This window comes from Mustela putorius, unplaced genomic scaffold (genome assembly GCF_011764305.1).
Source record: "Mustela putorius furo isolate JIRA1106 unplaced genomic scaffold, ASM1176430v1.1 tig00000508_pilon_pilon_pilon, whole genome shotgun sequence".
Lineage (NCBI taxonomy): Eukaryota > Metazoa > Chordata > Mammalia > Carnivora > Mustelidae > Mustela > Mustela putorius.
The window spans coordinates 4,644,277-4,669,071 of NW_025421402.1; the positions used below are offsets into that span (position 1 = coordinate 4,644,277).

The following is a 24,795-nucleotide window of genomic DNA, read 5'->3' on the forward strand; positions in this document are numbered from 1 at the left end:
GTGGAACACAGCTTCTTCACTTGTGTGATGTGTGTACCCACTGTGTGCTTTTTGCTATGTGACGCTGAGGCTTCTGACCTGGAACTGGGCTACGCAAATAGGATTTGCATGCACAAATATCTCCCTGTACCCGTCACCGCATCAGTCACTTGGAACAGGGAAACTGGAAAGGAGAAGGCTCCCCCAGCTAAAAAGATGGCAACAAGGATGGAGAAGAAAGCATTTATCACGTGCTGGGTACTGAGCCACACACTTCACTTGCAATGTCCCAAAAGTCCTGAAACAGCCCTACATGTCAGGGCCTATTACTCCCCAAGGTTCCACCTACAGTTAGAAACCCTAAGCATGCCCAAGCCTGTGCTTTGAACCCTACACTGTAGTGTCTTCTCCCAGATGCCTTGATCCTGACCATGAAGGTGCCAAGAGTCTCTGTGGGGCACAGGGATGGGGGACCACGGAGAGGAAATCTCCACGGGGCTCTAGGCAGGGACCAGCCCTTTGAGATTTGGGGCTGCATCTAAGACAGGGAGTGGAAGGAGACCCACAGAGCAGGCAGGCTGAGGAAGGGCAGGCCAGGGTGTCTCGGTGCCATGGACAGTCTATGGGAAGAGGGACTCAGGGCCAACATGATAGGGTCTATCCGGGGCCAGAGCACTGGAAAGCATGACCCCATTGGTAGTGGCAGTTAGCGAGGCCACAGGAGCCGAAGGTGAAGGTGAAACTCAGAAAGGTGAAAGTGAAACTCCAAAGCCATTGGAGGCGGCCATCCCCTGCCTCCAAGGAGTCTCTCCTGCCCCAGCAGTTATCTGATGAAAGCTATGGGTACAGCTTTATTGCTCTGTAACTTACACAAGTGTGAAGACAGGAGAAAGGGCCTACCTCTCCAGCTGTCCATCTGTTAAATACCCCACCTCTCGCAGTGTTTGTGCAGACTCTGCCTCGGCCTAGTTTGGCAACCTTGGCCTCCCCGAGGACCCCGCTCGGCCTCTAATCTGCACTCCAAATACTGGAGTTCCAGTTGTGCTCTGCAAATAAGGACTCAGACAGCTGGTGGGGGGCAGTGGTGCTGGGGGCAGCAAACAAGGGGCTTTCTGGCAGGTTGCAGGGAGGGCAGGGCCCAGCACAGAGAGGGCACGGGGTGGGCACCCACCTACAGTGCCTCCCCTCCACGCGTGCGTGCCTCTATTTCCCTCCTGCTCTGCCTGGCGGACGCCTATTTTCCCAACGGCAAACGCTGGTCCATAAATGCTGATTAATACTTAGTATGTTTGGATTCTATCTCGCTGCGATGCCACAATGGCCTCTGAATTGAACAAATGGCCCCATTTTACAGTTTGGGGCACAGAGAGGCCAAAGAGAACACAGGACTGAAGATAGAGCTGGAAATAGAGGCTTATTCCTGTGGCTCCCAGCCCCCTTTTCTTTCCTCTAGACAACGTGCCCTTTCCCATCTAGAAGGAAGAAAGTGCAGTCCCCTCTCCTTACTCGATGGCTACTTTGGGAAGAAGGGAGAGGATGAGAATCCCCAGACTAGTTAAACCTTTTAAGGGCGACAAGATCAAGATGATGAACTATTATGAAAGCTAACCACTAACTTTTATATGATCCTTTACTGTTTACAGACAGAGCCTCTGTGCATTAGAAACAGAACTTGTCCCCATCTAAGGGTTAGGGAAGGGAGACTCAAGAGGCTGAGGGCTTGCGTGGGTAGGTTCGTGGTGGAGCCTGGTTTATTGCAGGTGTGGGCACCTCTGCGGGGTCTGCAGGGGTGGCACTGGGGCACGGGGGGAGGGCTTACTGTTGGTCCCAGATGATGAGGTGGAAAAGGTACTTGGAAAAGTGAGCCCTTCGGGTGTACAGGGGGCTGCAGAGTTCCTTCCCGCCATGACTGAGGGAGCAGGAGAGGTAGAAATCTTCATAGCTGCAACAGAAAGAGGGTAAGGGTGCTCAGATCCCGAACCCCATCATAGTCACCCAGCCTAGACCCAGGTCTATTTCTCCTGCAAAGACAGACCTCCCAGGTCCCCTGGGGGCTAGAGCACTGGGAGCCTAAGGGGATCTGTGAAAGCTTTAGGAAAAGCAGCTGGATCTGGATCCCCCCACCCACTTTCAGACCCCACACTGGGCCCAGGGTTTTCCTCCCTTCTTTATTGGGGACCAGCCTACAGCCACCTCCTTACAGTAGGTGGGTGTCTGTGTGCGCATGCGCAAGCGACAAGGGGTGGGGGAGATGAAATCGACATATGCCGATGTGAATGCCAACACATGGGGGTCCCTGCGGCTCGTGACAGGTGCCTGACAGAAGAGGTCAGAGAAGGCCCTGGTTTCCCAGGCTGCCTCCTTTGTTCTCCGCCAATCGCCCAGAGGAATACATTAAGTGAGGAACAAAGAGTGAGGGGGAAGGCCGAAGGGGGGGGTCCGGAAAGGAGGGAGGTGGAGCTAAATGCCTTTTTCCCCAGGCCCTGGATGCCAGGGACTACTAGGCAGAGGAGCCGGGGATTACCAAACGAAGGTCCCCCTCCACCCACCCCTGCAGGCCTAGGGAACTCCCAACAAAGGGTCATCTCCCACCTCCCCGCCCCCTCCCATTGTGCCTCTGCAGGGGAGTGCAGTCATTGGCCTTGGGGCATGCACTGGGTCTGGGAAGCTGCCATCTGTCGCAGTGTCTCCATCAGCTGGCCTGGGATGGGTGGGGGGCAGGGATGCCGATGCAGCCAGCACTGAGAAGGCCTGGCAGGATCTGATGCCAGCAGACCTCCTGCCTCTCCTTGGGATGTCCTGGTCCACAATCCCCCTCAGGCACTTGGCTCCTCAGATCAAGGGGCACCACAATGCCACAGACCATCGGCTCTGGACGGTGGGGTTGCGTGCAAACAGGGAGAAGCCATCGGAAAGTCAAACTCCCGCTCCCTCTGCCTAGAGGACATTCAGCCCTGGGCTCACCTGGTAGCCCATGTGATGGGGATGCGGTGGGTGGCATAGACAGTGAAGGCTAGGGGCCCGGTGAAATGGCAGGCCTCCTGGACCAGATCATGCTTGCGGCTCCCGTGCACGGCCGTCTGGAAGTCCGCGTCGAATGTGCTGCAGTACAGCTCCACCAGGTCCAAGATAGCGGCTGTCAGAGCTTCCACAACCTTCTCTGTGAAAGGAAGGGGTCAGAAGGAAAGGTCACAAGGTCAATGAGCCCCATCCTGTTGCCATGGCACAGGTGTACCCCAGGGCAGGAGTCCCCAAATGCCAGGTGGTTTCCAACAGCCATGACAAGGTTCACCCAGCCATGATGAAATGAGGGGAAAAAAGCAGGATCGATGAGCTTCTCACAAAGTGATACTCAATTATAAACATTCTCCTTATCTTTACATAGGGCTACTTATTTTGTGTTAAATGTTCTTTCTTTTGGGAAATAGTGGGAATGATCATTGTCAGTAACTTTAAAAGCCATTGCCTGGCAAAAGAAAAGCAGACGATTTCTATGTTGGTCCCTAAAATAATGCTTTGTTTAGGGCGCCTGGGTGGCTCAGTCAGCTAAGCATCTGCCTTTAGTGCCTGGGTCATGGGATGGAGACCCATGGCAGGCTCCCTACTCAGCCAGGAGTCTACTTCTTGTCCCTCTGCCAGTTGCTCCCCCTGCTTGTGCTCTCTCTCTCTCAAATAAGTAAATAATCTCTAAAGTAAAATAAAATAAAATCATGCGTTGTGGGGCAGATTATTAATTCATGGAATCCAAAAGATTGGGAATCACTGACCAAGAACCCCAGAAAGCAAAGTTCTGCTTGAAAGATTCACTCCTTAAGCAAAATCCTTTATCACCTTCTCCCTAGGCCCATTCTGGGTTGGAAACACAGGCATCATGAGCCTCCTGGAGAATAATGACCACCCTTACCCTAGTAAGTTTTCTCATCTGGAGCCCAGGGCTAATTTTGCCTCACTACCCCCAGCCTCCAATGTACACCACCTCATCACCATCACCCAGGGACACCACAGGAATAACTAGCAAAAATAATGAGAGAACATTTCATGGAAAGAAATGTGCTCTTCAGCTGGAAACACACACACACACACACACACACAGCAGACCTGGACCCATAAATCAAGGGGCCAGGGAGAAAAACGAATCTGGGCAGAGACCTATTTTCCATTGTCCCTGCTGCATAAAGACAAAAGAGTCGTTCCCTTACCTCGGTTCTCCCTCACAGCCAAAACAGTGGGATCCTATTGGGGGAAAAGGAGAGGAAGGGGAGCTTCAGGGCCGTGGCCATTTCCGACACAGTTGGAAAAAGGGCTTTCCGCAGCTGTGCTCATCTGGACCAGACTGGTCTGAAATGTGAGGAGGAGAGACTCCCCAGGGAAGACAGCGTCATGGTTTGCACCAGAGCCATATGTGATGGAGAGAGTGAGCTAGACCAAGGTTCAAGTCGTGTCCACCCAAATGAGACCCTCCCACCCTCGGGTCACTCCAGCCCAGGTCACGGTGGCTATCTTGCTGGCCCTGTGTGTGCTGCACGTAGCCGCCTCCCCCTGCACTGTGGAGTCACAGAGCCCTGGCTCAAAGGAGGGTTTGATTTTGCACCCTGCTGGGTATGCAAAGCACCATAAAGCCTTTGCCAGCCCCAGCCAGGGCTCCTGGCAAACGGGCCCAGGGCAGACCCTCACCTGCCCCCATCCTCAGGAGGAGGGGACACTCTTGCAGTTAAACTCTTGCAGTTAAACTCCAAATCTGCAAGATGCAGGTGGAGAGAGGACCTTTCAAGGAAGGACACCTCATCACCCAGTTACTTTCGACTGCTGTTCTCCTTGTCCCCTACACGAGCGCTCTGAATTCGTTACCTTCTGAATTTTGGGCTGCATACGGGAGGGGCAGGGAGGCAGCTGGTTGAGGGCGCTGGTGATCTCAGGGGTCTCCACGGCAGCCAGGGCATTGCAGATGGCTTTGACGGACTGGACCACCCTGTCGGCCTTCAGTGGGAAGTCCCCCTGTGGGAGGTGGCACAGCGAGGCTGGCAGGTGAGCCCTCTCAGCCTCCAGCACCCACACTGTTGAGGGAAGGGGTTGGAAGGAGCTCGGGTTCATGACCCTCAGGAGGCAGAGTGGACTCCCGTGCTTGATCTTCAAACATCCGGCGTTAGCGAACCACCGCTCCTCTGGAATTAGATGAGCCAGGCCCAGGCTCCCAGGTCTTTTCCCTGAACCTCCTCTGATTCCCAGACTCCCTCTGGCAGCTACTGCACAAACACATACATCCCCCAAGACATGCAGTTTTAATAAAACCAACCCATAGGGAATAGTAAGGAAGGCCACCTTACAACTCAGTACTGTCACCCAGACCTACCAGGAGGATCTCCTCTCAGGACCACAGGTAGGCCACACCCCTACGTTCTCTGTGCTGGGGCTCCTGCAGTTTGCTCCCCTGGAATCACTTCACCTGTCCTGTCCTGATCACTTATGGAAGTTCAAATCACGGACAAGCAAAAATACAGCCTCCTTCTCAGAACCCCCAGCCCTGCCCCGGCTAGTCTTCCTATCACTCTCCGGGAGCCTGTGATGAACTCATACCCACCCTGTTCTGTCTACTAATAGCCCTGTGTTACTTTCCCATCATTCTAGCAGGAACCCAGGCTCCCTGAAAGCCAAGACAATCCTTATGCTTCTCTACCCACAGCAGCAACGAACATAGAGCCAGGCTAGTACCCAAAAGGCGCTCGGACACCTTCCCCCTCATCCCGGTGAATGGGCGTGGAGCAGAGGCTGCTGGACAGCGAGTGTGGGGTACCATTCTGGGGGTGGGTAGAGGACTGAGCGAGACATAATGCTCAGCTCCCCCAAAGGGAAGAATCCATGAGCACGATGAACTAGCTCCACGATATAGGGATTAGTTTTGAAGATCTGTTCTTTTTTTTTTTTAGCTTCATGACATTTGAGGCAAATGTTTATTCTCATGGTTTTAAGGCTTCAAACTCCATGAGACTCCAAGTGAGGAGAGTCCCAGTGCTTCCCTACCTCTGGGACCTTCCTCCTTCTGACGGTTTCCTACCTGTGACTCCAGGATATCGGAGCATCTCAAACCAGAGCTCACAGGATGCACACTCTGGGGCACATTCAAGTACACAAACTGGGGGGACACTTCTATGTCCCTTAGCTTTGGAGATGTCCTGCTCCAAAGACAGGGATCAGGGTGTGGTTCCTAACCTACTTCCACAGGGGAACAGAACCCCTCTTGTCAACTGCCCAACAGCCAGTGGTCTTGGTTTGCCCAAGGGGTAGCCCAAGGGCTAGGGGAATGGAGAAGTGCTCTGCCAACAGATTGTCAGTGTCTTCTCCAGATCCCTTTAGGGCTGGCTGATCCAAGAATGACTTTGGGAAACCCGGGGAGAACCTCTGGGCAGCTGGGCAGGCCCCACGATGGATACTCACATCAGCCAGCAGGAAAGCGTCCACTTCATTGTGGTATGTGTCAAACAGAAGATCCAGGGCCTGCCTGGGGAGTTGGGGACAGGGAAAAGTCGTAGGAGAGGTCAGGACAGACCCAGGGTACTGGGATACCCGTTATGTCCCTCCTTCCCCACAGCTCAGGATTCAGGCTCTAGTTTAAAGGGGCTCCCACTCTTTCTACAGGTTCACCACCCCTCACCTGAAGAATGATGGCAAAGTGCTAGAGGGAAGAGATGTAGCATCCCCTAGAGTGGGGATCTTCTAGAATAATCTTGGGTCTGACCCCAGACACCTTAAGAACCCCTGGCCTGGCAGAAAGGCAAACAAGATATCCGCTGGGGTCCCTTCACAGCTCCTATTTGGCCCACATCCAAGAGAACACACACACTCACCTGCTGATGGTCTGTTTTACTGGCCTCTCTTGCAGATGGACGAGGTAGTTCAAGGTGGAGGGGCTCTGGTCATCATTCACCTGTGTAAGAATTATCCTACTCAGAGAGGAGTGGTACCTTTATCCCGACCCAGAGCTCCTACCCTACTCCCACAGAATGTGTTCCGTATCACCTTAGACCCATTCCATCTCCCCATCCCCATGCAGCCATCCGCTACCCATCCCCTCCCCGACCCCCTGCCCCACACGAACCGTCCGGGCCAGGTCACTGCGGACGGCTTTCTGTTCCATCAGCTGTAGCCGAATGTCGATGTCAAACTTGCGGCAATACTGAATGTACTCGTGGCTGCCCAGGGCATGCTTGCTGGTGGAACAGGGGGGCAAGACCATTAGCACCGTGGGAACTTAGTGCGAAGGGAGATGTATACTTTAACCTCGGGGAGAGAGAAATAGGAGGAAGCGGGCAGTGAGGGGGTACTACCTGGGCTCCTGGAAAATGTCATTGTAGAGCTCAGGGAAAGAAATGGAGGTCTGTCTAAAGAAAAGCCACCTGATACACATAACCTTGGTCTGTCCTAATGCTGACCTTCCTAGTCATTTATTACCTGTATCATCATCCCCGATCGCTCCAGGGGTAGGCTTTCTGGAATGGGGGTACAGAGACTTCTCGGGGGGGCAGTGATTAAACCCCATTGTCTTGGCTTTGGTAGACAGAACACTTTGGAAGTTACCTGCGCTCCGGCTGGGGCACGGAGCTCACGGAGCGACAGTCTCCCCACCCTGCAGTCCTCAGTCTCCCTCCCACCTTCCTACCGCCAGCGACTGGGGTGCTGAGGCCAACCAGAAAGACCCACCAAGATTCTAGGTGTGTTATTCCCAAGCCCAAAGAATTCTGCCTCTCCCATTCCTCCACAACTGTGAATAATGACCCACATCTCTACAGACTTCCTGACCAACACCCACTGCAGGCCATTCACTGCTCGAGCAACAACATGTGAGACCATGTCGACCTGAGTCTCAGTGGAGGCCTTGGAGGTCCCTCTGTGACCCAGCCTTTTCCTCCCACCCAATTCACATGCGCGTCAGAAAGGAAACTCGGAGAAGGGGCAGAGGGAGTCTGTCCTGCAGACCAGCACTTCGGGCCTGGGCCGGGTCCCAGCAGCTGGGTAACAGAAGCCGGAAAGGGACTTCCTTCCTCAGCAGAGCTGGGAATCTAGGCCAGAAATGGAGGGGAGAGGAGAGGAGCAAAGGGGAGGAGCCTGTGCAGAAGCCCAGGAGGTGGTGGCCTCAGACCAGTCTGGGTCCAGCTGGGATTGAAGGAGTTCTCCACATCCCAAGGGGCCAAGCCTCAGATCTAGGCCCCAACCTGCCAAGGCTGAGCCAGAGCTAAACCTTGGGGGTGGAGAGGCTGAGAAGGGGTTCTGGTGGGAGCGCCCCACGAGGAAGGAAGAGTGTGGAGGGGGTGGGGGAGGCAGCAGGAAACCCAGCCCTCCCCTGGGGCCGTCTCAAGGTTCTTATCTGAGAGCAGCCTGCATCCTGGACCCACCACGCCCCCTCAGCCATGGGCCCTCCTGGGTCAGGGTAGGAAACCACAGGGCTTCCTTGGGAGCCAGCAGCTTTCTGGAATCCCCTGAGGGTCTGTCTGTCCGCGCCCACCTAAGGCAGCTGTCTGGTGCTCAGGGGTCCAGGCTTTCCTGTTGGGTGGGAGGGAAGAGAAGAGCCTCGGAGGAAGGGGGGGCTTTGGGACCAAGAGTCGTAGACACTGGGGTCCCCTGGGGACTTAACTGACCTTCTCTGTGGAAGGCCTTGGTCTGTGTGCATTCAGCTCAGAGTGGGAGGGGCATGACCCTGGGACTACTGACCGGCTGCACCTGACCATGAGCACTCCAGCTAGGTCTTGGCAGGAAGTCAGAACCTGACAGCTGGTCCACCATCTTTGGCTCTGCAGGCTCAAGGACTATGAGAGTATCCAGCTGATGTGGATCCCCATGCTCCCCTCCCTTTGGGCTGGCCCCTCCCTGCTCACCTAGTCATTCTCACGTTCAATCCTAACTATACCTGAGGGAAGAAACTGAGGACCAGGGTTTTACATCTAGTAGGTGGCAAGCCACCACCCAAACCGGCCATATCTGTGTGACCCATGATGCCCCTCCCAACAGTGCCTGGGGTGCTCTCTGCCAGGTGACCCTGAGACTAGGACCCCTTCTTATTCTTCTAAGAAAAGTGAATACAGACTGAACACACCTAACAGGGCTCCTGGGGCTGCGCCCTGCAGGGCCCTACCCTTCCTCTCCCCAGGTGGAAGAAACCAGTCAAGAACCAATCAGGCCATTGGCGAAGCACCCTTGAACTGAGATCCAGCCTCCTCCTCTCCCCACCGCCAGGGCCTGCTTTCTCTTAGTGGCCAGGGGAAGTGGGCAGTAGGCAAGTCAGAGGTTTGGGGAGGAGAGCACATCTCTTTTTTGCTTATCTGCTGTCTTCTGGCTGATTCTAGAGCCTGCCCACAGCCCCACCCCCTAAGGGGTATCCCCCCTCCTCCTCTCGCCCCAGCACCCAGAGCCCCAGGGCAGTGGAAAGGGCATAGCTGTAGCTGGTGCACATCAGACTTTCCAGGAGGTGGCCTTCCTGCCCAGGGCATGGATGGAGAGAAGCCGCAGGCAAGCCTTTGAGGGACGCACATGCTGCTCCGGGAAAGGCTTACTGGCAGGGAAACAGGGAAGAGGGAGCAATTGTAATTTCTCCCCTAAGCTTCCCAAGGGTACTTCTGCCCAGTCCTCCATCTGCCCCTGGCCATAAAGACACAATCTAAGAGAAGCAGATCTCTGACAGTCGAGGCGACTGTCCCCCTCAGCCCCACACCCACATCTCTCTTCACGCAGACGTCTGCAAGCAGATATGACTTGGTCTTTGCCTGGTCCCAGCTCCAAGCTCTTTCCACAGCAGACTTGGCTCAGAAGCCGGCCAGCCCTGCTGGAAGACAGAGTGCCTGGGGAAAGTGCGACGTGGCTGTGCGTGTGCCCAGAAAGCAGCCGTGGGATCAGGGAGGGGCTGCCAGCCCCAGGCCTCGAGCGCAGCACCACCCCAAGGAAGCCCCCTGACAACCCTACCACCCAGTAGGCAGGTGCCCCTTCCTACCCGCTCTCCCTACTGTTCACTCACTTCTGCAGGAACTCCTCCAGCCCACAGGGCTTCAGCACGAAGTTCCCCACGTCCACATCCCTCAGTTCATCGTGGGTGTAGCACAGAGTCTGGTGGATGAGCAAGTCTACAGTGGAAGAACCTGCAAGGGGGGTGGGGCAGGGGAGCAGTGATGGGGGGCGCTGCGGGAGCCAGGACAGGTGGAGCTCGGTGTCCCCACGCTGACTGCCCTATTCCTGGCTAAGCATTCTCCAGCGCCACGGCTATCCAGATAAAGCAGGCAGACACACAGTTTCGGCTTGGGGAGAATGACCGTGGGCCCCCAAAGCTGGCCCTAGAGCCAGTCCCCTAGAGGAGTGTCCTCATTGCCCCTCATCAGGGCCACAGGCTGGGTGGGACTGGAGGTCAAAGGATCCTAGAGTCCAGATCTCGGGCATCCCTGCCCCACCTCATGGGATGCTCCTCGGCTCTTCCCACTTACAGTTGCAGGTAAAAGTGAGCGGCTCCTGTAGGCTATCACACAACACAGTCACCTTCAGGTTCACCTCATCCCCAAGGTGCTCTGGGCTCGGGGTCACAGCGCTCCAGACATATCCGGTGAGGGAGTAGTCTTGGATGTCGGAGCCAGAGCGAAGGCTGTGCAGGAAGAGAGGGAGAAGGACCCTCGCTGTGCCTTCGAAAGAGAGCAGTCGAGAAGACGCCTGCTGGGACCCTCCCACCCTGAGGCCAAGGGCCCTTCTCTCCCTGCGCAGCCCGGCCCTCCAGGTCTGCAGTCCAGGATGGGAGCAGTGGGGAAGCCGCTCTGGGAAACCATGTACTTGACACATTTGCTACAGTTACAAAATGGTTCCCAAGCCCCATGGCATGGTAGGGCCAGCTCCACCGGGATAAAGCTTTCTGGGCTAAATCCAATGGGAAATTCTCCCAGCTCCATTTCCTTTCTCTTTTAGCTCCGTGTAATATTCGCTTTGCTCCATCCAAGGCGCATTTGCTCCTGGGGGCAACCGAGCCTGAAGCCACTGGGATCACTTGTCTGTTCAATCGAGGGTTCATGAACTTTGCCCAAAATGTGAAACTTCTAAGATTTCAAAAAGCCCACAAACACCTGTTGTGGGAAGCACCCCACAGCCGTGAATGGAGATGGACTCCGTATGGCTCTTCCTCCTTCCTAGAGAAAGTTCTGAGTGGGCTGGCCCTCCTCCCCAGCCCCCAGAGCCTCCCCGACACCCCATTCTTTAACTCTTACACATCCAGCATGTGGCAAAATGCAGCAACTTCCTCATCTCTTTCCTCTGAGACCTCGAACAATTCATGGCCATTGGCGACAGCATGGCGCCGCGAGTCCGCCTTTAAGAAAAGAGCCGCTGACTCAGCTCGTTTTCCCTCACGGCACCCCGTTCCCACAGGTCGCTCCCAGATCTAAACCCTGAAAGTCTGGGTGTAAAGGCTTTTTACGCATTGAATATTCAGGGGTGCCGGAAAAATGTGGGAAATCCAGAAATATCTTGATCTGTGGTCCTAGGAGCCTGGGAGCCAAGTGAATAAAGAGAACTTGAAGCCTTGGCTGAGGTTCGAAGTCTGGGTGGGATGGATGAGAACATGGCCAAACCTCGTCTTCCAGGATGGGGCGGGGCGGGCAGGGGACAGCAACCCATAAGCTCAACCCAGGTTAGGCAGCACATAGCATTGCTGGTCCTCGGGGCTGGCTCCCTGGGGGGTGTTCCCAGGGGCGTGGCGGAGAGCTCTGCAGGCATCCCCATCCCAGTGTGGAAGGCCTGAGCCAGTGGGCTGCCCAAACAGTGCCCAGGGAGGCTGGCCCTGGGGCAAAGGCCTCGGCATCCACAGCAGGCCCCAGCGACCCAAAGCAGAGAGAGACCGAGAGCCCCAGACGGAGGCAGTGACTCAGACACACGTGCATGTTCTCGGTCAATGCTATTTGAGGAAGAAAGTATCAGAGCGACTTTCTGGGCAGGAGAGAACCTGGAGAAGGCTTAGCTCCTCCTGGCTCCCAAGAGCCTTTCCGGTCTGATGGGCTGGAATGTCGGGGAGACTGCCTGGGCACCACTTCCTCTCCGAGAACCTGTGCGTGGTGGTGCGGATTCTCTCAGATGAGAGGGCGATCTGTCTCCCCACACAGAGCTGCCTACAGTCACCGAGAAGCAGCCCTCCAGCACGGCCTGCAGTTGGGCCCCAGGCAGGAGGAAGTGGTGGGGGGAGCTGGGGCCTGGCAGGTCTCTGCCCGACAGACTGCCCCATGGGAATGAAGCCGCAGCTCAGAGGAGCCCCAGCCTGCATCCGGGCGAGGCAGCCTCTGCCAGCAGCTGCTTCCGGGGAGCTCAGGCCTGTGCACAGAGCAATGTCTCACCTCTCACCCTCCTGCAGCTATTCTCGTGTTCTCATGTCCTCCCCGCCCCTAGGGGCAGATGGCAGCAACTGAGCTCCTCATTTGAATATCCAAATTGTTTCCTCGGAGTGACCCCTCTCATTAGCCTTGCTCCCAGGGTGAGTGTGGAGGGGTGCAGAGGGGAGGGCCGCAGCGGGGGCGGCTGGCATGTGAGGCCCTTGCTCTGCCAAGTTCCAGCCTGTGTCCCTCTCACAATAGTACCACTGTCAGCAATTAACCCACAGAAGTGAGGGTGAGAGACTGACAGAGACAGAGACAGAGAGACAGAGAGGAGGGGAAGGCGAGGGGGAGAGAGAACAGAGTAGCTACTGAAGGCCATTTTCATGCCCTTCAGTACCACTCCCTGGCTCCATAAGAAAACAAAAGCCACTTACGTTTGCCCTGCTGGCAGGCCCTGGTGCCATCGCCCGATGCTGGCTGGGGGAGTCTGCCGGGCGGAGGCTGGCAGCGGGGGTACCAGGCTGGCATTCGGAGCCAACCGCTTCCAGAGCTGGCTCCGCAGGCCTGGGATAAGGAGGGTCCCTCCGGCTGGAAGCCCGGTGGAGGCGGGGTGGCGGGATGGGCCGGGGGCCTGAGAGGTCCCCTCGCCTGGTGGGATGAGCCCCTGCCCCGAGCTGAGCGGGGGACGACCAAGGCCGCATTTCCCCCCTAAGAACCGGCAGGAGCTTTTTGCTCTGCCCAGGACACTCTGGACCACGCTCTCTCTCAGAACCCTGGTGACACACAGGGGTTAGGGGGAAGGGTGAGGTGGTGGAAGGAGGCGAGAGAGATAGGGAGCAACAGACGTGACCACCTACCCGGGTGGCCTGACTCCGAGCAGGCCCAGCTCCGGGTGAGGAACTGGGAGCTGGGAACAGGAATCTCCCTGTCCCTATAAATAGCGGGAGCAGCCCCACCTCTCCGAGCAGGGCCTTTAAAAAGCCCTGAGCTCCACAGTCGTGACTTCTCCCAGAAGCTGACTCTGCTCTGGGGGACTCTCTTAGCAGAAGCACAGGAAGGAAGGACCACGTGGCCTTCCCAGATTTGTGAAGGATCCCAATTGCTGGGACACAGGGCAGGAAAGTCCCCATGTCCCTTAGACAATGGATAAGGAGGAAACAGGGATGGAATGAAGTGGAATGCTGTTCCTACGGAAGGTACCGGCCGTGAGGGTACCTCTTGACTCCCTCTGGGGTCGGGGCTTCCAGACCCAAGAGTGAAACTCCAAGGGGCCTCAGGTCCCCCACCATGGAGATGCTGCGGACACTCTTCTAAACCAGAAAAAAAAAGATCAAAGCTATCCTGGGACCTCCCCCATCCTTCTGGGTGGACACTTTGCTATTTTGTACTGTGTACAAATATGTTTTCTAAATATTTTCACTGTGAAAGCACGTGGCCTGTGGAGACGGCAGCGCAATGTGATTGTCGCTAATGTCACCGAACTGTACACGTCAGATTGGCCAAGACGGTAAGTTTTATTCTGGACAGTTCCCCGCGTAAGAGAGAGAGGAGAGAGAGATAGGCAGAGACACAGAGGGAGACACAGAAATAGAAGCAGAAGGACAGAGGGGTGCCTGGGTGGCTTGGTGGGTTGAGCCTCTGCCTTTGGCTCAGGTCATGATCTTAGGGTCCTGGGATCGAGCCCTGAATTGGGCTCTCTGCTCAGCAGGGGGCCTGCTCCCCCAGCTCTCTCTGTCTGCCTCTCTGCCTACTGTGATCTCTCTCTGTGTGTCTAATAAATAAATAAAATCTTAAAAAAAAAAAAAAAGAAGCAGAGGGACAGAGAGCAGAGAGAAAGAGATAGGCAGAGACAGAGGAGGGGAGAAATGGAGAGACAGAAAGACAGGAAATAGGGAGACAGAAAGCAGGAACCAGCAAGCTCCAGAACAAGACAGACCAGAGCTGTGTGCCTTGGACTGTCAGGAGGGCTGCTGAGGAGTCTGGACCGGGGTCTGGTAACCAGCGAGCACTAAACACTGGTTAATGCCACGACTGAGCCTCCTCATCACACAGCGCTTTGGGCAAAGCAGGTCAGAAAGCAGCAGAAGCAACCTGTCCAGTCCACAAGGCCACTTGGCCATGAGCCACCATGAGTCCCCTCAGCCCGGCTCCGTCCTCACCTCATGAAGCGAGCACACGCTAAGAACTGAGACACCTGCCCCCTCCCGCAAGGACTGTCTGGGTACAAAACTCAGCCCTGAGAAGGAGCCATGGCTCCACTGGTGCCCCTCTTCCTCTCCCCAGCCAGGGACCAGGGAGCAGAAGACAGGCAGAGGGGTGAGTGGGGAGCAGATCCGGATTTGGAACCATAGAGAAGAGAGGACTACCCTTTTGTTTCCGAATGGCGCTTGGAAAGGCAGAAGGAATGTAAGGAGGTCCTCACCGGAGCGGCGGAAATCCGGCGGTTCTTGCCTGGGGTCATATTTTTCCCATTGGCATAGCGGGAGGCATAGGTGCGCGGCGGCACCTGAGGGGGCATGGTCTTGCTCCGGGCCACCGGCTTCCCAGGAGTGTCCTTGCCGCCGAAGTCCAGGGGCCCCCGGCCCTCCTTCCAGCCCCTCGTGGTGTCGCGTAACATCTCCGCATCGTAGGTGGATTTTAGGTTGAGCCGTGTGATCGCGTCGTTGATACCGTCATAGTCCACAGGCCCCAGGAGGCGCCCTGGACCCCCATCCCCCAGTCCCTCTTCCTCTAGGATGCGGCGCCCTAGCAGTTTTCCTGCAGGTTGCTCCACGGGAGAGAACGTGTTGACGTCATTGGGCTGGGAGATCTTGGAGGAGGAGGGAGACCCCTTTCTGGGAGGCAGCGGAGGGGTGTCCCAGATAGAGACGCGGGGAGGCAGAGGAGGTGGGGACAGTTTCTTGGAAGAGCCATCTATGTCCCCTGGTCCTAGGTCCCCAGGGGACAAAGAGAGCCCCTCATCTGAACCATCAAAGATGTAGAGATAGTCTCGAGCCAGAGAGCCTTTGGGCCAGGGATCCGGGCCAGGCTGGGAGCCCTGGGAGGTAGAGTGGTTGGATAACCCTTCCTGCGGGGAGAGTGAGTTGTAATTGAGGGTAGGATCAGAGCCAGAAAGACCGCGTAAGAGCCTGAGGTCCTTCTGCCTTCCTGCCGGCTTGCTGTAGAAGTCTAGGACGGGCTCATCCCAGCTAATGAGCGAGGGGTCCGTGTTCTGCTTGGCTCTGCTCTCCTCCTTGTCGTGCCGGAGCCGGGACAGCGCGTCGTACTCCATCTGCAGGGCTTCGGCCATGGCCAGCTCTTTGCGGCTGATGCCCACCGACTCCAAGGACTTCCAGTGCTCCCCATTGCCCTGAGTCGAAGACATGGTGAGGATGGGCGATGGAGGAGACAAGGAAGTCTTCTACTTCTTCCCAGTGTCAGGGGTACAGGATTCTGGCATGGTGTCTGGGCACCTGCAGGCGTGGGGTATAAAAAACATCAGTCATCCAACCACGAAAAGACTCGAATGAATGATGGGATTTGGGTGCCTGCTTCTTAAGTGCCTACGACAGATGGAAAGAAACAAAAGGATGGAGACAAAGAGAGATACCAAGACAGCTCTATGACCGAATCCATCCACGCATCTTGCCAATTCATCTATCGATGTCTGGTCCCCCGCTCCCATCCTCCTCCCTCTCCTGTGCACCCCGAGGAAAGAAGGAGGCACCCTGCATCAGCCAAAAGGAGATGGCAATAGGGGCTCTTCGATCCATTTAAAGAGGACCATTCACGGGACGCCTGGGTAGCTCAGACGGTTAAGCATCTGCCTTCTGCTCAGGCCATACCAGGGTCCTGGGATCGAGTCCTGCATCGGGCTCCCTGCTCAGCAGAGAGTCTGCTTCTCCCTCTCCCTCTCCCTCTGCCTCTCCCTCTGCTTGTGCTATCTCTCTCTCTCAAATGAATAAATAAAATATCTAAAAAAGTTAAAAAAAAACAAAAGAGGACCATTCTCATATTCTGCTGGTGGGCAACGCAAAATAGGACAACCACTTCGGGAAACAGGCAGCCTCTCGAAAAGGCCAACATCTACCTAGCACATGACTCGACTATACCACTCCCAGTCACTAATCCAAGAAAAACAAAAGCACGCATCTGCACAGACTCATATATACATATTCATGCCGCCTTATCTGCCACAGCCCCAAACCAGAAACCCAGGTCTGTCCACCAACAGGGGAATGGATTAAAAAACCCGCTTAGGTCCACAAAATGGCACTAACTCAGCCACAAAAAGGAATGAATTACGGATGCATCTCAAAATAACTATAACTGAGTAAAAGAAGCCAGACAAAAAAGTACCAATACGTAGGGTTCCATTTATATAAAATCCTGGGCAAGAAAACCTACAGTGACAGAAGGCAGATCAGTGGTTATCTGGGAAGGGGGAAAAGAGAGATGGATGACAAGCTTAAAGGAGACTTTTGGGGGTGACAAATATGTTCATTAGATTGTGGCAAGGGTTTCATGGCTATTTATAGATGTCACAAATTATGGGACTGTATGCTTTAAATAGGTACAGTTTATTATATGTCCATTATACCTCAATAAAGATATAAAGTTGGGGCGCCTGGGTGGCTCAGTGGGTTAAAGCCTCTCTGCCTTCGGCTCAGGTCGTGATCCTAGGGTCCTGGGATCAAGCACCGCATCGGGCTCTCTGCTCAGCGGGGAGCCTGCTTCCTCCCCTCTCTCTGCCTGCCTCTCTGCCTATTTGTGATCTCTCTCTCTTTGTTAAATAAATAAAATCTTTAAAAATAAAAAAAAGCTATAAAGTGAAACAGTCCAATGAAACAGACCTCATGACCACTCAGCCTACACTAAGATCCTCCCCAAACAGACCAACATGAGCCATAAAAAACAAAGCCTGGCCAAAGGTGAGACAGGGGTACCTGAGGAATAACAGGTGTGCCATACGGATTCCCCTCGGCCCTCAGGAAGCCGGGCAGGAAGGCAAGGCTCCCAGGCCAGCTGGTCCCGGCTACAAGCAGCCCCCTTCATGCACTCTAGTGCTGGTATCCTTTTCTTTAGAGCCCATGACAGGAAGACAGGCACTGAACGAATGGCTGTCAGGATAAGGCTCGCCTAGCCCAGTGGTTCTCAACCCTGGTTACCCATCAAAAACACTGGGGGCACTTTTTAAAAAGTACTGATGGCTGGGTGTGCTTATGAGATTCTAATTTCACTGGTCTGCGGTAGAGCAGTGGTATTTTTTAAAACCCCAGGAGATTCTGTCTATGGCCGAAGCTGAGAACCACAGACTTCTGTGTGTATGTGGTTCAGATTAGGCGAGGAGGGTGTGAAGTAGCCATTTCTGGCTCTTGGCGCCAGCAGCCAAGTTCACAATTTCACACAATTATCACAAATGATTCATTCTGTTGTATGGCTTTTACCCAGCAAGTAATCAACACAAAGCATTCCTTGTGACTTGAAAGTTGAAAACATCAAAAGGAAAAAGGTTCAGGTAGATACTTGGGTGGCAAATTTCATCAGGTCCCAGATGAGTTAGGACAAAGGTATCCCTTGACCTGAGGTACCTGCCCAGGACCCTGGTGTTTTGGTCAGGCCCGGGCACAGAACCCTGGCCTGGAGGGCCGTGGCTGACTTGGTGAATTTCAGTAAGTAGTTCCCTGAAGATTGAGCAGCCCAAGCCCAGCCTGGGGACATACGAAGTGACTCTCCGCCTGCTGAGTCTGCCTATACTTCAACAACTTCTTATTGATCACTTTTTACCTCCAGTGAGTAAGAGGGAGTCTTACTATTTGAAATCTAAAGGAATTAGATGAGCAGACAGAGATACCCAGAACACAGCTGCTGGGAGTTGCGAAACTGGTCCCAGGAAAAGGTCCTGGTATTTAGACAGGAGACACCAGATAAACGCTCCAGGCTGGACCAAGACTTTTATTCCAGACAGTGTTAAAACTTAGGGATGTCTACACTTGACCTCATTTTTGGTGTCATGCATGTGCACACACACACAGCCGTCTCCTCTCTGGTTGTACAGTTTCCTGGACTCTCCACCATTTCTGGGCTTCTCTGTCCCTCTGGAAGTCAAGTCAACTTGTGCTCACCCCGCTGTCCTTGGTGTCACAATGTCCAGGAGGCAGAATCCCCATCAGCAGTAAACACCAGGGACATCGAGTGTGATTGGGGTCCTGTCACCAGCACAGCTGGGATGTGTCCTGAACACCTGTAGTCCTGGGATGAGGCTAATGCTCAGGAACCTTAGGGGGTGTCTCTGTCCCCCTGGGCGGCTCAGCCTGAGACCCTCTCTGGGCTTCAGTTGCTGCCTGAGGCTAATCAGTAGATTGATTCTGGGACCTCAGGCTCAATGCTGCTACCCTGGAGCTCAAGGCCAATGGAGACATGACACATACCCTCCCTGTGCTCTCCGGGCTGGGCTGTCATCCACCTCCAAAGAGGCTGGACCTCTGGTGAGTCTTCTGTCCCAACCCAGGGCCACAGGGCCTGTGACCTCAGGGAGAGTTCCTCTTATCTCCACCTCTACTCCACTCACATGCAGGACCCCTGACAGAAAACTTCTGGGTCTGGACAGCCTTGGGTAATAGAAATTCCTTCTTCTAGTCATGGGTGCCTGAAGGAATAATCGCTCTGTCCTGAACGTGCTGAACACGAGGCAGAGGGAGGAGAGCTGCCCTCCCCGGAGTCCTATCTGATCCCAAATCTTTCCTTCCTGGAGGCTCTGTCTGGGGTTGGTAAGTCCATCCCTGAGATGGCTCTGAAGTTCACAGGAACAGCTTCTTCTTGAGTTTTACTGGGCACCACCTCAGGATTTTTTTACCTGCAGGACCAGACTCGTGATACAAAACTCATGACTGCAATAATAATAATAATAATAATAATGATAAATCAAATGATTTTAGAAACAAGATTATAGACCCCCCCTCCCTATTCAACTTCAAACAGAAGGCATTTCTCTTTCATTTTTTTTCCCCATCCATGCTTTTAACCCTAAATTCCATCCATTTTCTCTGTAATACACACACACACACACACACACACACAAAGACGTCTGGGTGGCTTAGTTAGTTAAGTTGTCAACTCCTGATTTGGGTTCAGATCATGATCTCAGGGTGGTGAGACTGAGTCCCATGGCAGGCTCTGCACTGGGCGTGGAGCCTGCTTGAGATTCTCTCCCTCTGCCCACCACAACCCCTATTCCCATGAGTGCCTCCTCTCTCTCTCTCTCTCTCTCTCATAAAATAAAATAAAATAAAATAAAAATTTGCCTTCACCAGGCACCATTATAATAAAGAGGAAAACTGAAGCCATTGGAAATAATCTAACTTCCTGCCTCTCTCACACACAAGTTTATCCACACTTGCATACAGTCTCCCTTTCTTCCTTTGGGTCTCAGGGGAAGTGGGTTCCCGCCTCCTGCTGAGGCACAGCCTCCTTGGGCTCTTGCCCCATCACTGCCTCCCCTCCAGGAGGAAGCCCCCAGAAGTCCCTCCCCTCTGCTGTACCTTCGTCTCTTCTCCTTACTGGGGTCTCTCTCTTAGCACATAAACGTGTCCAGGCTGTTTCTAGCCTTAAAAAGGAAGAATAAAAAACAAAAACAAAAAACCCTACACCCTAAGCACCTTCTCTTGCCTTTTCGTCCTCTAGCCAATACCTTCTCTGTTCTTCCTTCCCAGCCAAGCTCCTCAAGAGCACAAGACACATAAACTTTCCCAATTCCTGTTTCCCCTTCAGTTCACTGTGATCTGGCTTCTGTCCCCATCCTTCTACAAAAACCACCAGCAGCAATGATGTCCAGGCCATCCAGTCCCACAGAACTGACTGACTGACTGACTTTCTTTCTTTTTTTTTTTTTTGAAGATTTTATTTATTTATTTGAGAGAGCAAGCACAAGCAGCGGGGAGAAAAAAAGGGAGCACAGGGAGAAGCAGACTCCTGGCTAAGCAGGGAGCCCGATGCAGGACTCGATCCCAGCACCCCAGGATCATGACCAGAGCCGAAGGCAGCTGCTTAAAAACTGACTGAGCCACCCAGGTGCCCCTCCAAAGGTATCTCTGTATGTCTGGACATGACTGCTGCATTTCACTCCCCTGACCCTTCCCTTGGCTTCCATGACACTTTTTTCTGGTTCTCCCCGTGCTTCTTGGGCCTGCTCTTCCTTTGGCCACCCCTGAAATGTTGGTGTCGACTCAGGACTCAGCCACTGTTAACACTCTCTGCTCGGGCAACCTTGCCTCTCATCTCCTATTTGTTCCATTCGTGTGTTGGAGCATATCCAAAGGGGCATCTCGCCCTTCAAGTTGATATGCCCACCCATATGTCCAAAACTGAACTACCACCTTGTCTTTTCCCTTCCCACAACCTCTCCTACCTCCTGGTCCCCCACCTTGGCAAAGGGTGCCCGACAGCCACCCAAGATTCATCCTTCACCTGGACCCCACAGACAGTCACCAAAGACTCCATCAAGAAGCAACTTTTCCTCATTAGCATTCCTGGAGCTAGTCCCTCCCTCTGTCCCAGGGGCCCTTACCTTCTCCTGACTGAGCTATCATCACGGGCTCCTAACAGTTCTTCCTCCTTAGCTGCCCCTCCTTAAGGCATTCTCCCCAGGAGAGCTAGAGGGCTCTTTCTAAAGGGTAAACCTGATCGTCCCACTCCCTGCTTCCACCCCTTCAAAGGCTCTCTATTTGCTTCCTTTACAAATCCTTTATTCCTTTACAAATCCTTTATCACCGGCCTCATCTAACTCTCACCGGCTGCCATTCATTGGCGCAGACACAATACCTTTCCGATTTTGTTCAACAACCTTCCTTCCCATGGGCAAGTCCTTCCCAGCTCCCTCCCGCTTTCTGCCTGTGGGCCTCTAACTCACCCCTCAAACTCTGCTCAGACATCGTGTTCTCTGAAACCCCGGATTGGACTAAGGGCCACTTTATTTGTTTGTTTGTTTATTTATTTATTTGAGAGAGAGAAAGAGAGAGAGAGAGAGAGAGAAGATGAGAGGGGAGAGGTCAGAAGGAGAAGCAGACTCTCCACTGAGCAGAGAGCCCCCAATGCGGACTTGACCCTGGGACTCCATGATCATGACCTGAGCCAAATGCAGTTGCTTAATCAACTGAGCCATTGGGCCACTTCTTCATGCTCCCAAGAGCACCCTTTACCTACCTCAAATATAGTCTTAAAATAGTACATTCAGAATTAAATAGGTATGGACTTGTCACCCACCACACCACCATTAAGTTCCTTAAGTTCCAAATTCACCTCATTTCCACTGAGAAACATACTTGAACTGGGACGTAAGGTCAGTGCTTTCCAGTGGCAAGAGTATCTAGGTGGGGGGGCGCACTTGGGTGGCTCAGTCCAGTAGGCTTCTGCCTTCGGCTCAGGTCATGATCCCAGAGTCCTAGGATCAAGCCCCACATCAGGATTCCTGCTCGGCAGGAAACCTGCTTCTCCCTCTCCTGCTCTCCCTGCTTGTGTTCCCCCTCTCGCTGTGTCTCTGTCAAATAAATAAAATATTAAAAAAAAGAGTTTGTAGGCAAAAGACAATAGACCAGTGATCAGGGAGCAGCTGGTGGCCTTCCTTGGGGTCCTACAAACACGGGACTGGGTATCGCCTCACCGAGCTGGGTTTGGCATCTGTAAAGGCAGGTGGGCGGACAGACAGGACCACCCCACAAAGTGCCTTCCCGCTCTGGGCCTGGTTTCCCGCTCTGGTTTCCTTGAGTCAAATTTCTCAGAGGACGCCCAAGCCATATCCCGGAGCTAAGGGGCAGCCTCAGCCCTGGGAGGAAAGAGAAGAAAAGGTCCATGGGTGCTCCCCGGGCCTGGCTCTTGAAGTTCTTCCAGAACTGGAATTCAGATGAGGAAAGCCGAGCTGCCCCTAACCACCATCCCCTGGTGCCCAGCCAGGACTCCGTCGGACGGTCAGCGCGTGAGGGATCCGAGGTGAGGAGGCGGACGAGCAGCAGCCCCCGCAGGACCAGAAGAGCCACCCCTGAAGGTAGAGGGAAGGTACAGAGCAGCAGCCAGGCTCAGGGGAAAAGACAGAAGTCAGGAGCAACCTGCCCAACGACCTGGAGGTAGAGAGAGTTGGCTTCCTCGAAGAACTCAAGCCCCAAAGTTCAGTTTCTGGGATGGGTGGGAATACACAAAGTATTTTAGGAAACAGAGTCTCGTGCTTCCAGCCTCCCCCTCCCCTTCCCCAATTCAGCTCCCTCTCTGCCAGCCTCTGCTGGATTAACACATTAGAAATTGCTCTGTTCCCCTTAGTCCTCAAGGGCTCCCACAGATTCTGGGAAAAAATGCATGTAGGTCCCAGGAAAGAGGTGGGGTGGTAAGGACCAGGGTCTCTGCAGCCAATTCAGGAAGAGAGAGCTGAGTACTACGGTGTCTTCTCAGGTCCATCTTTCCAAGAGCAGGTGCAAATTGTCCGGGAGACCAGTTCAGCCACAAGCACGTACTGTCTACACCTCCCCACATCAGCGCCCGCTCTTTCTCTGCTTAACCACTTGCAAGGAAGATGCAAGCACTTCACCTCTAAATCCTTCAGCCTGAATCACCAAAGAACTGGGTCATTTCCTACATAAACACGATGCTATTAGCACACTGTTGACACAATAATAGTATCTGATACAGAGCCCACATCTGACTGCCCCACATCCGAATGCAATGCTTCCGATTGTCATCTGGGAAGTTTTTCCAACATACAGATTCCCGGCCCCTCTTCTGGAGGGTCTGACTTAGTAGGGTGAGTCCTTGGACTCTGACCATTGCCAAGCTTCCCCAGGAATTCAGATATGCCACCAGGTCTGACCCTACAGACCACAGTTTTGGAAGTGCCAGGAAGGCAAGAGGCAAGTGGGGGAAAGGGAGCCCACCCAGCCCCGGGCAGTCAGCTGGTGAAGGAAGAGCGCATGCTTATGGGCAAGCAGCTCGGTGCCGGGGTCTGAACGGCACCAGGCACCAAAGAGACCACAGGGCTGCCAAAGGATGGCTGGGGGGTGGCAGGGGAGGGAACGGGGTCAGGGCAGAGCCACACAATGGTCTGGAGTCAAAGGGTAGAGAGAAAGGAGGGGACACTCCAGCCAGCCAGTGGGCTCTGCTCAGCCCCTGTGCCAGAGAGGGTAGGGCCCCAGGGGCCAGCAGTGATCCCAGCGGTGGGCAGAGAGGGTTTCCGGCTGCCTGGCGGGAGGGCACCTTTTGGGAACGACTCTGAGCTGCTCAGCCGGATGGGTCTGGGTCATCTCCTCCCACCCAGACCCACAGAACTGAATCCCGATGGCCACCGAGGGCCCGCTATGTGGCAGGCGCCATGCTCGTCCTTGAAGCAGTCAGGTGACCGCAGCACAGTTCCAGGGAGCTTACCGTCCAGCAAAGGTGACCGGCCTACCCATAAAGAATTCGATCCTCCCACCCCTTTGGGGCACAAGGCAGGGAAGCTCCGCATGTCTTGGCCCATCTTCACTGGGCAGGGAACATGGAGAGCCGTGAAATAAGATGGTAAAAAATAATATAAAGGGTCTCGAGCCCCCAGCTTCGGGCATCCCGACTTTTAATAGTTTTTAGTAAGGGAAGAGGACTCAGTTCTAGGACTACCGAGGAAGGGACCTTCAGCACTGCCTCTCAGAATGAAATGGGTCAAGGAGTAAGAAGCCATTCAGACTTAAACCCTTTGGCTTCCAGAGTTTTGTGTTCAGAGGATCCCTGCCCCTCTCCACCCTCCAACACCCGCACTTACCCATACCAAAATCCCACTGGCTTTGCAGCCAGGGACCCATCCCCCACTCCTTGCTCCATACACCTGCTGCCCTACCAACCCACCCCCCACGTCCCCATCGCCAGAGGCTCAGCTGGACCCGGGAAGATTAGCATCCCTGCATCATGAATCCAGCAGGAAGGTGTATCTGAAAGGTCAGCTCCCTGTCTCAATCAGACAACCACCTGATCCTGGCTTCTGCACAGCTCTAGAAGCTTCTCTAATGTCAGGCCCATCACTGAATCATGAACCGACGTATCTATGTTCCTCCTCTGTGGCTATCGCTTAGTTCTGAGTGTGGGAAGACAGAAAACAACTGTCTATGCTTTCTTCTCACTCACCCAGCCCCTCTCTAGCATCCCCTTGGCCAAATTAAAGCATTCCTACATGGTTCAGTCTTCACTGTTGAAACTTTACTCTCCATCCCTGGGTTCCCTGGGCCTACTCTGGACATTCCACTCATCTGCAGCCAAAGTTCATTCCAGAGTTAGCAGAGGGCTCTCTGGGTCTTAGAAGCACAGAGACAGACGCTAGGAGCCTGTGTGACATGGCTAGATACAGCTGCGTTCCCATTCAGAGTCCGAAAGTCCTCAGCTCAGAAATCAGGTATGCAATTCTTTCAGTGTACGGGCGTGCACACACACACACACACACACACACACACACACACAGGAGCCCTGAAAAATCACAGATCCTACCACAAACCCTGCAGAGATTCAG

At 54.2% G+C, this 24,795-nt stretch overlaps 1 protein-coding gene across 4 annotated transcripts in view; it reads right to left on the reverse strand.

The window, feature by feature from the left end:
- PIK3C2B (phosphatidylinositol-4-phosphate 3-kinase catalytic subunit type 2 beta) overlaps positions 1 to 24,795 on the reverse strand; it is a 65,063-nt gene that overhangs the window by 26,670 nt on the left and 13,598 nt on the right. For 2 of the 4 annotated variants that reach the window (XM_004756395.2, XM_004756396.2), the window contains 11 exons: positions 14,725 to 15,754; positions 11,205 to 11,305; positions 10,440 to 10,594; positions 9,980 to 10,100; positions 7,073 to 7,184; positions 6,822 to 6,901; positions 6,412 to 6,475; positions 4,828 to 4,974; positions 4,179 to 4,212; positions 2,944 to 3,139; positions 1,799 to 1,921 (listed from right to left, as the gene is read on the reverse strand). In XM_004756395.2, the coding sequence (XP_004756452.1) occupies positions 1,799 to 1,921; positions 2,944 to 3,139; positions 4,179 to 4,212; positions 4,828 to 4,974; positions 6,412 to 6,475; positions 6,822 to 6,901; positions 7,073 to 7,184; positions 9,980 to 10,100; positions 10,440 to 10,594; positions 11,205 to 11,305; positions 14,725 to 15,666 (2,075 nt within the window). In that variant the 5' untranslated portion in view covers positions 15,667 to 15,754. Of the gene's footprint in view, positions 1 to 1,798; positions 1,922 to 2,943; positions 3,140 to 4,178; positions 4,213 to 4,827; positions 4,975 to 6,411; positions 6,476 to 6,821; positions 6,902 to 7,072; positions 7,185 to 9,979; positions 10,101 to 10,439; positions 10,632 to 11,204; positions 11,306 to 12,736; positions 13,909 to 14,724; positions 15,755 to 24,795 lie in introns of those variants that run through there. The other 2 variants (XM_013058194.2, XM_045081061.1) reach the window with 2 other exon arrangements.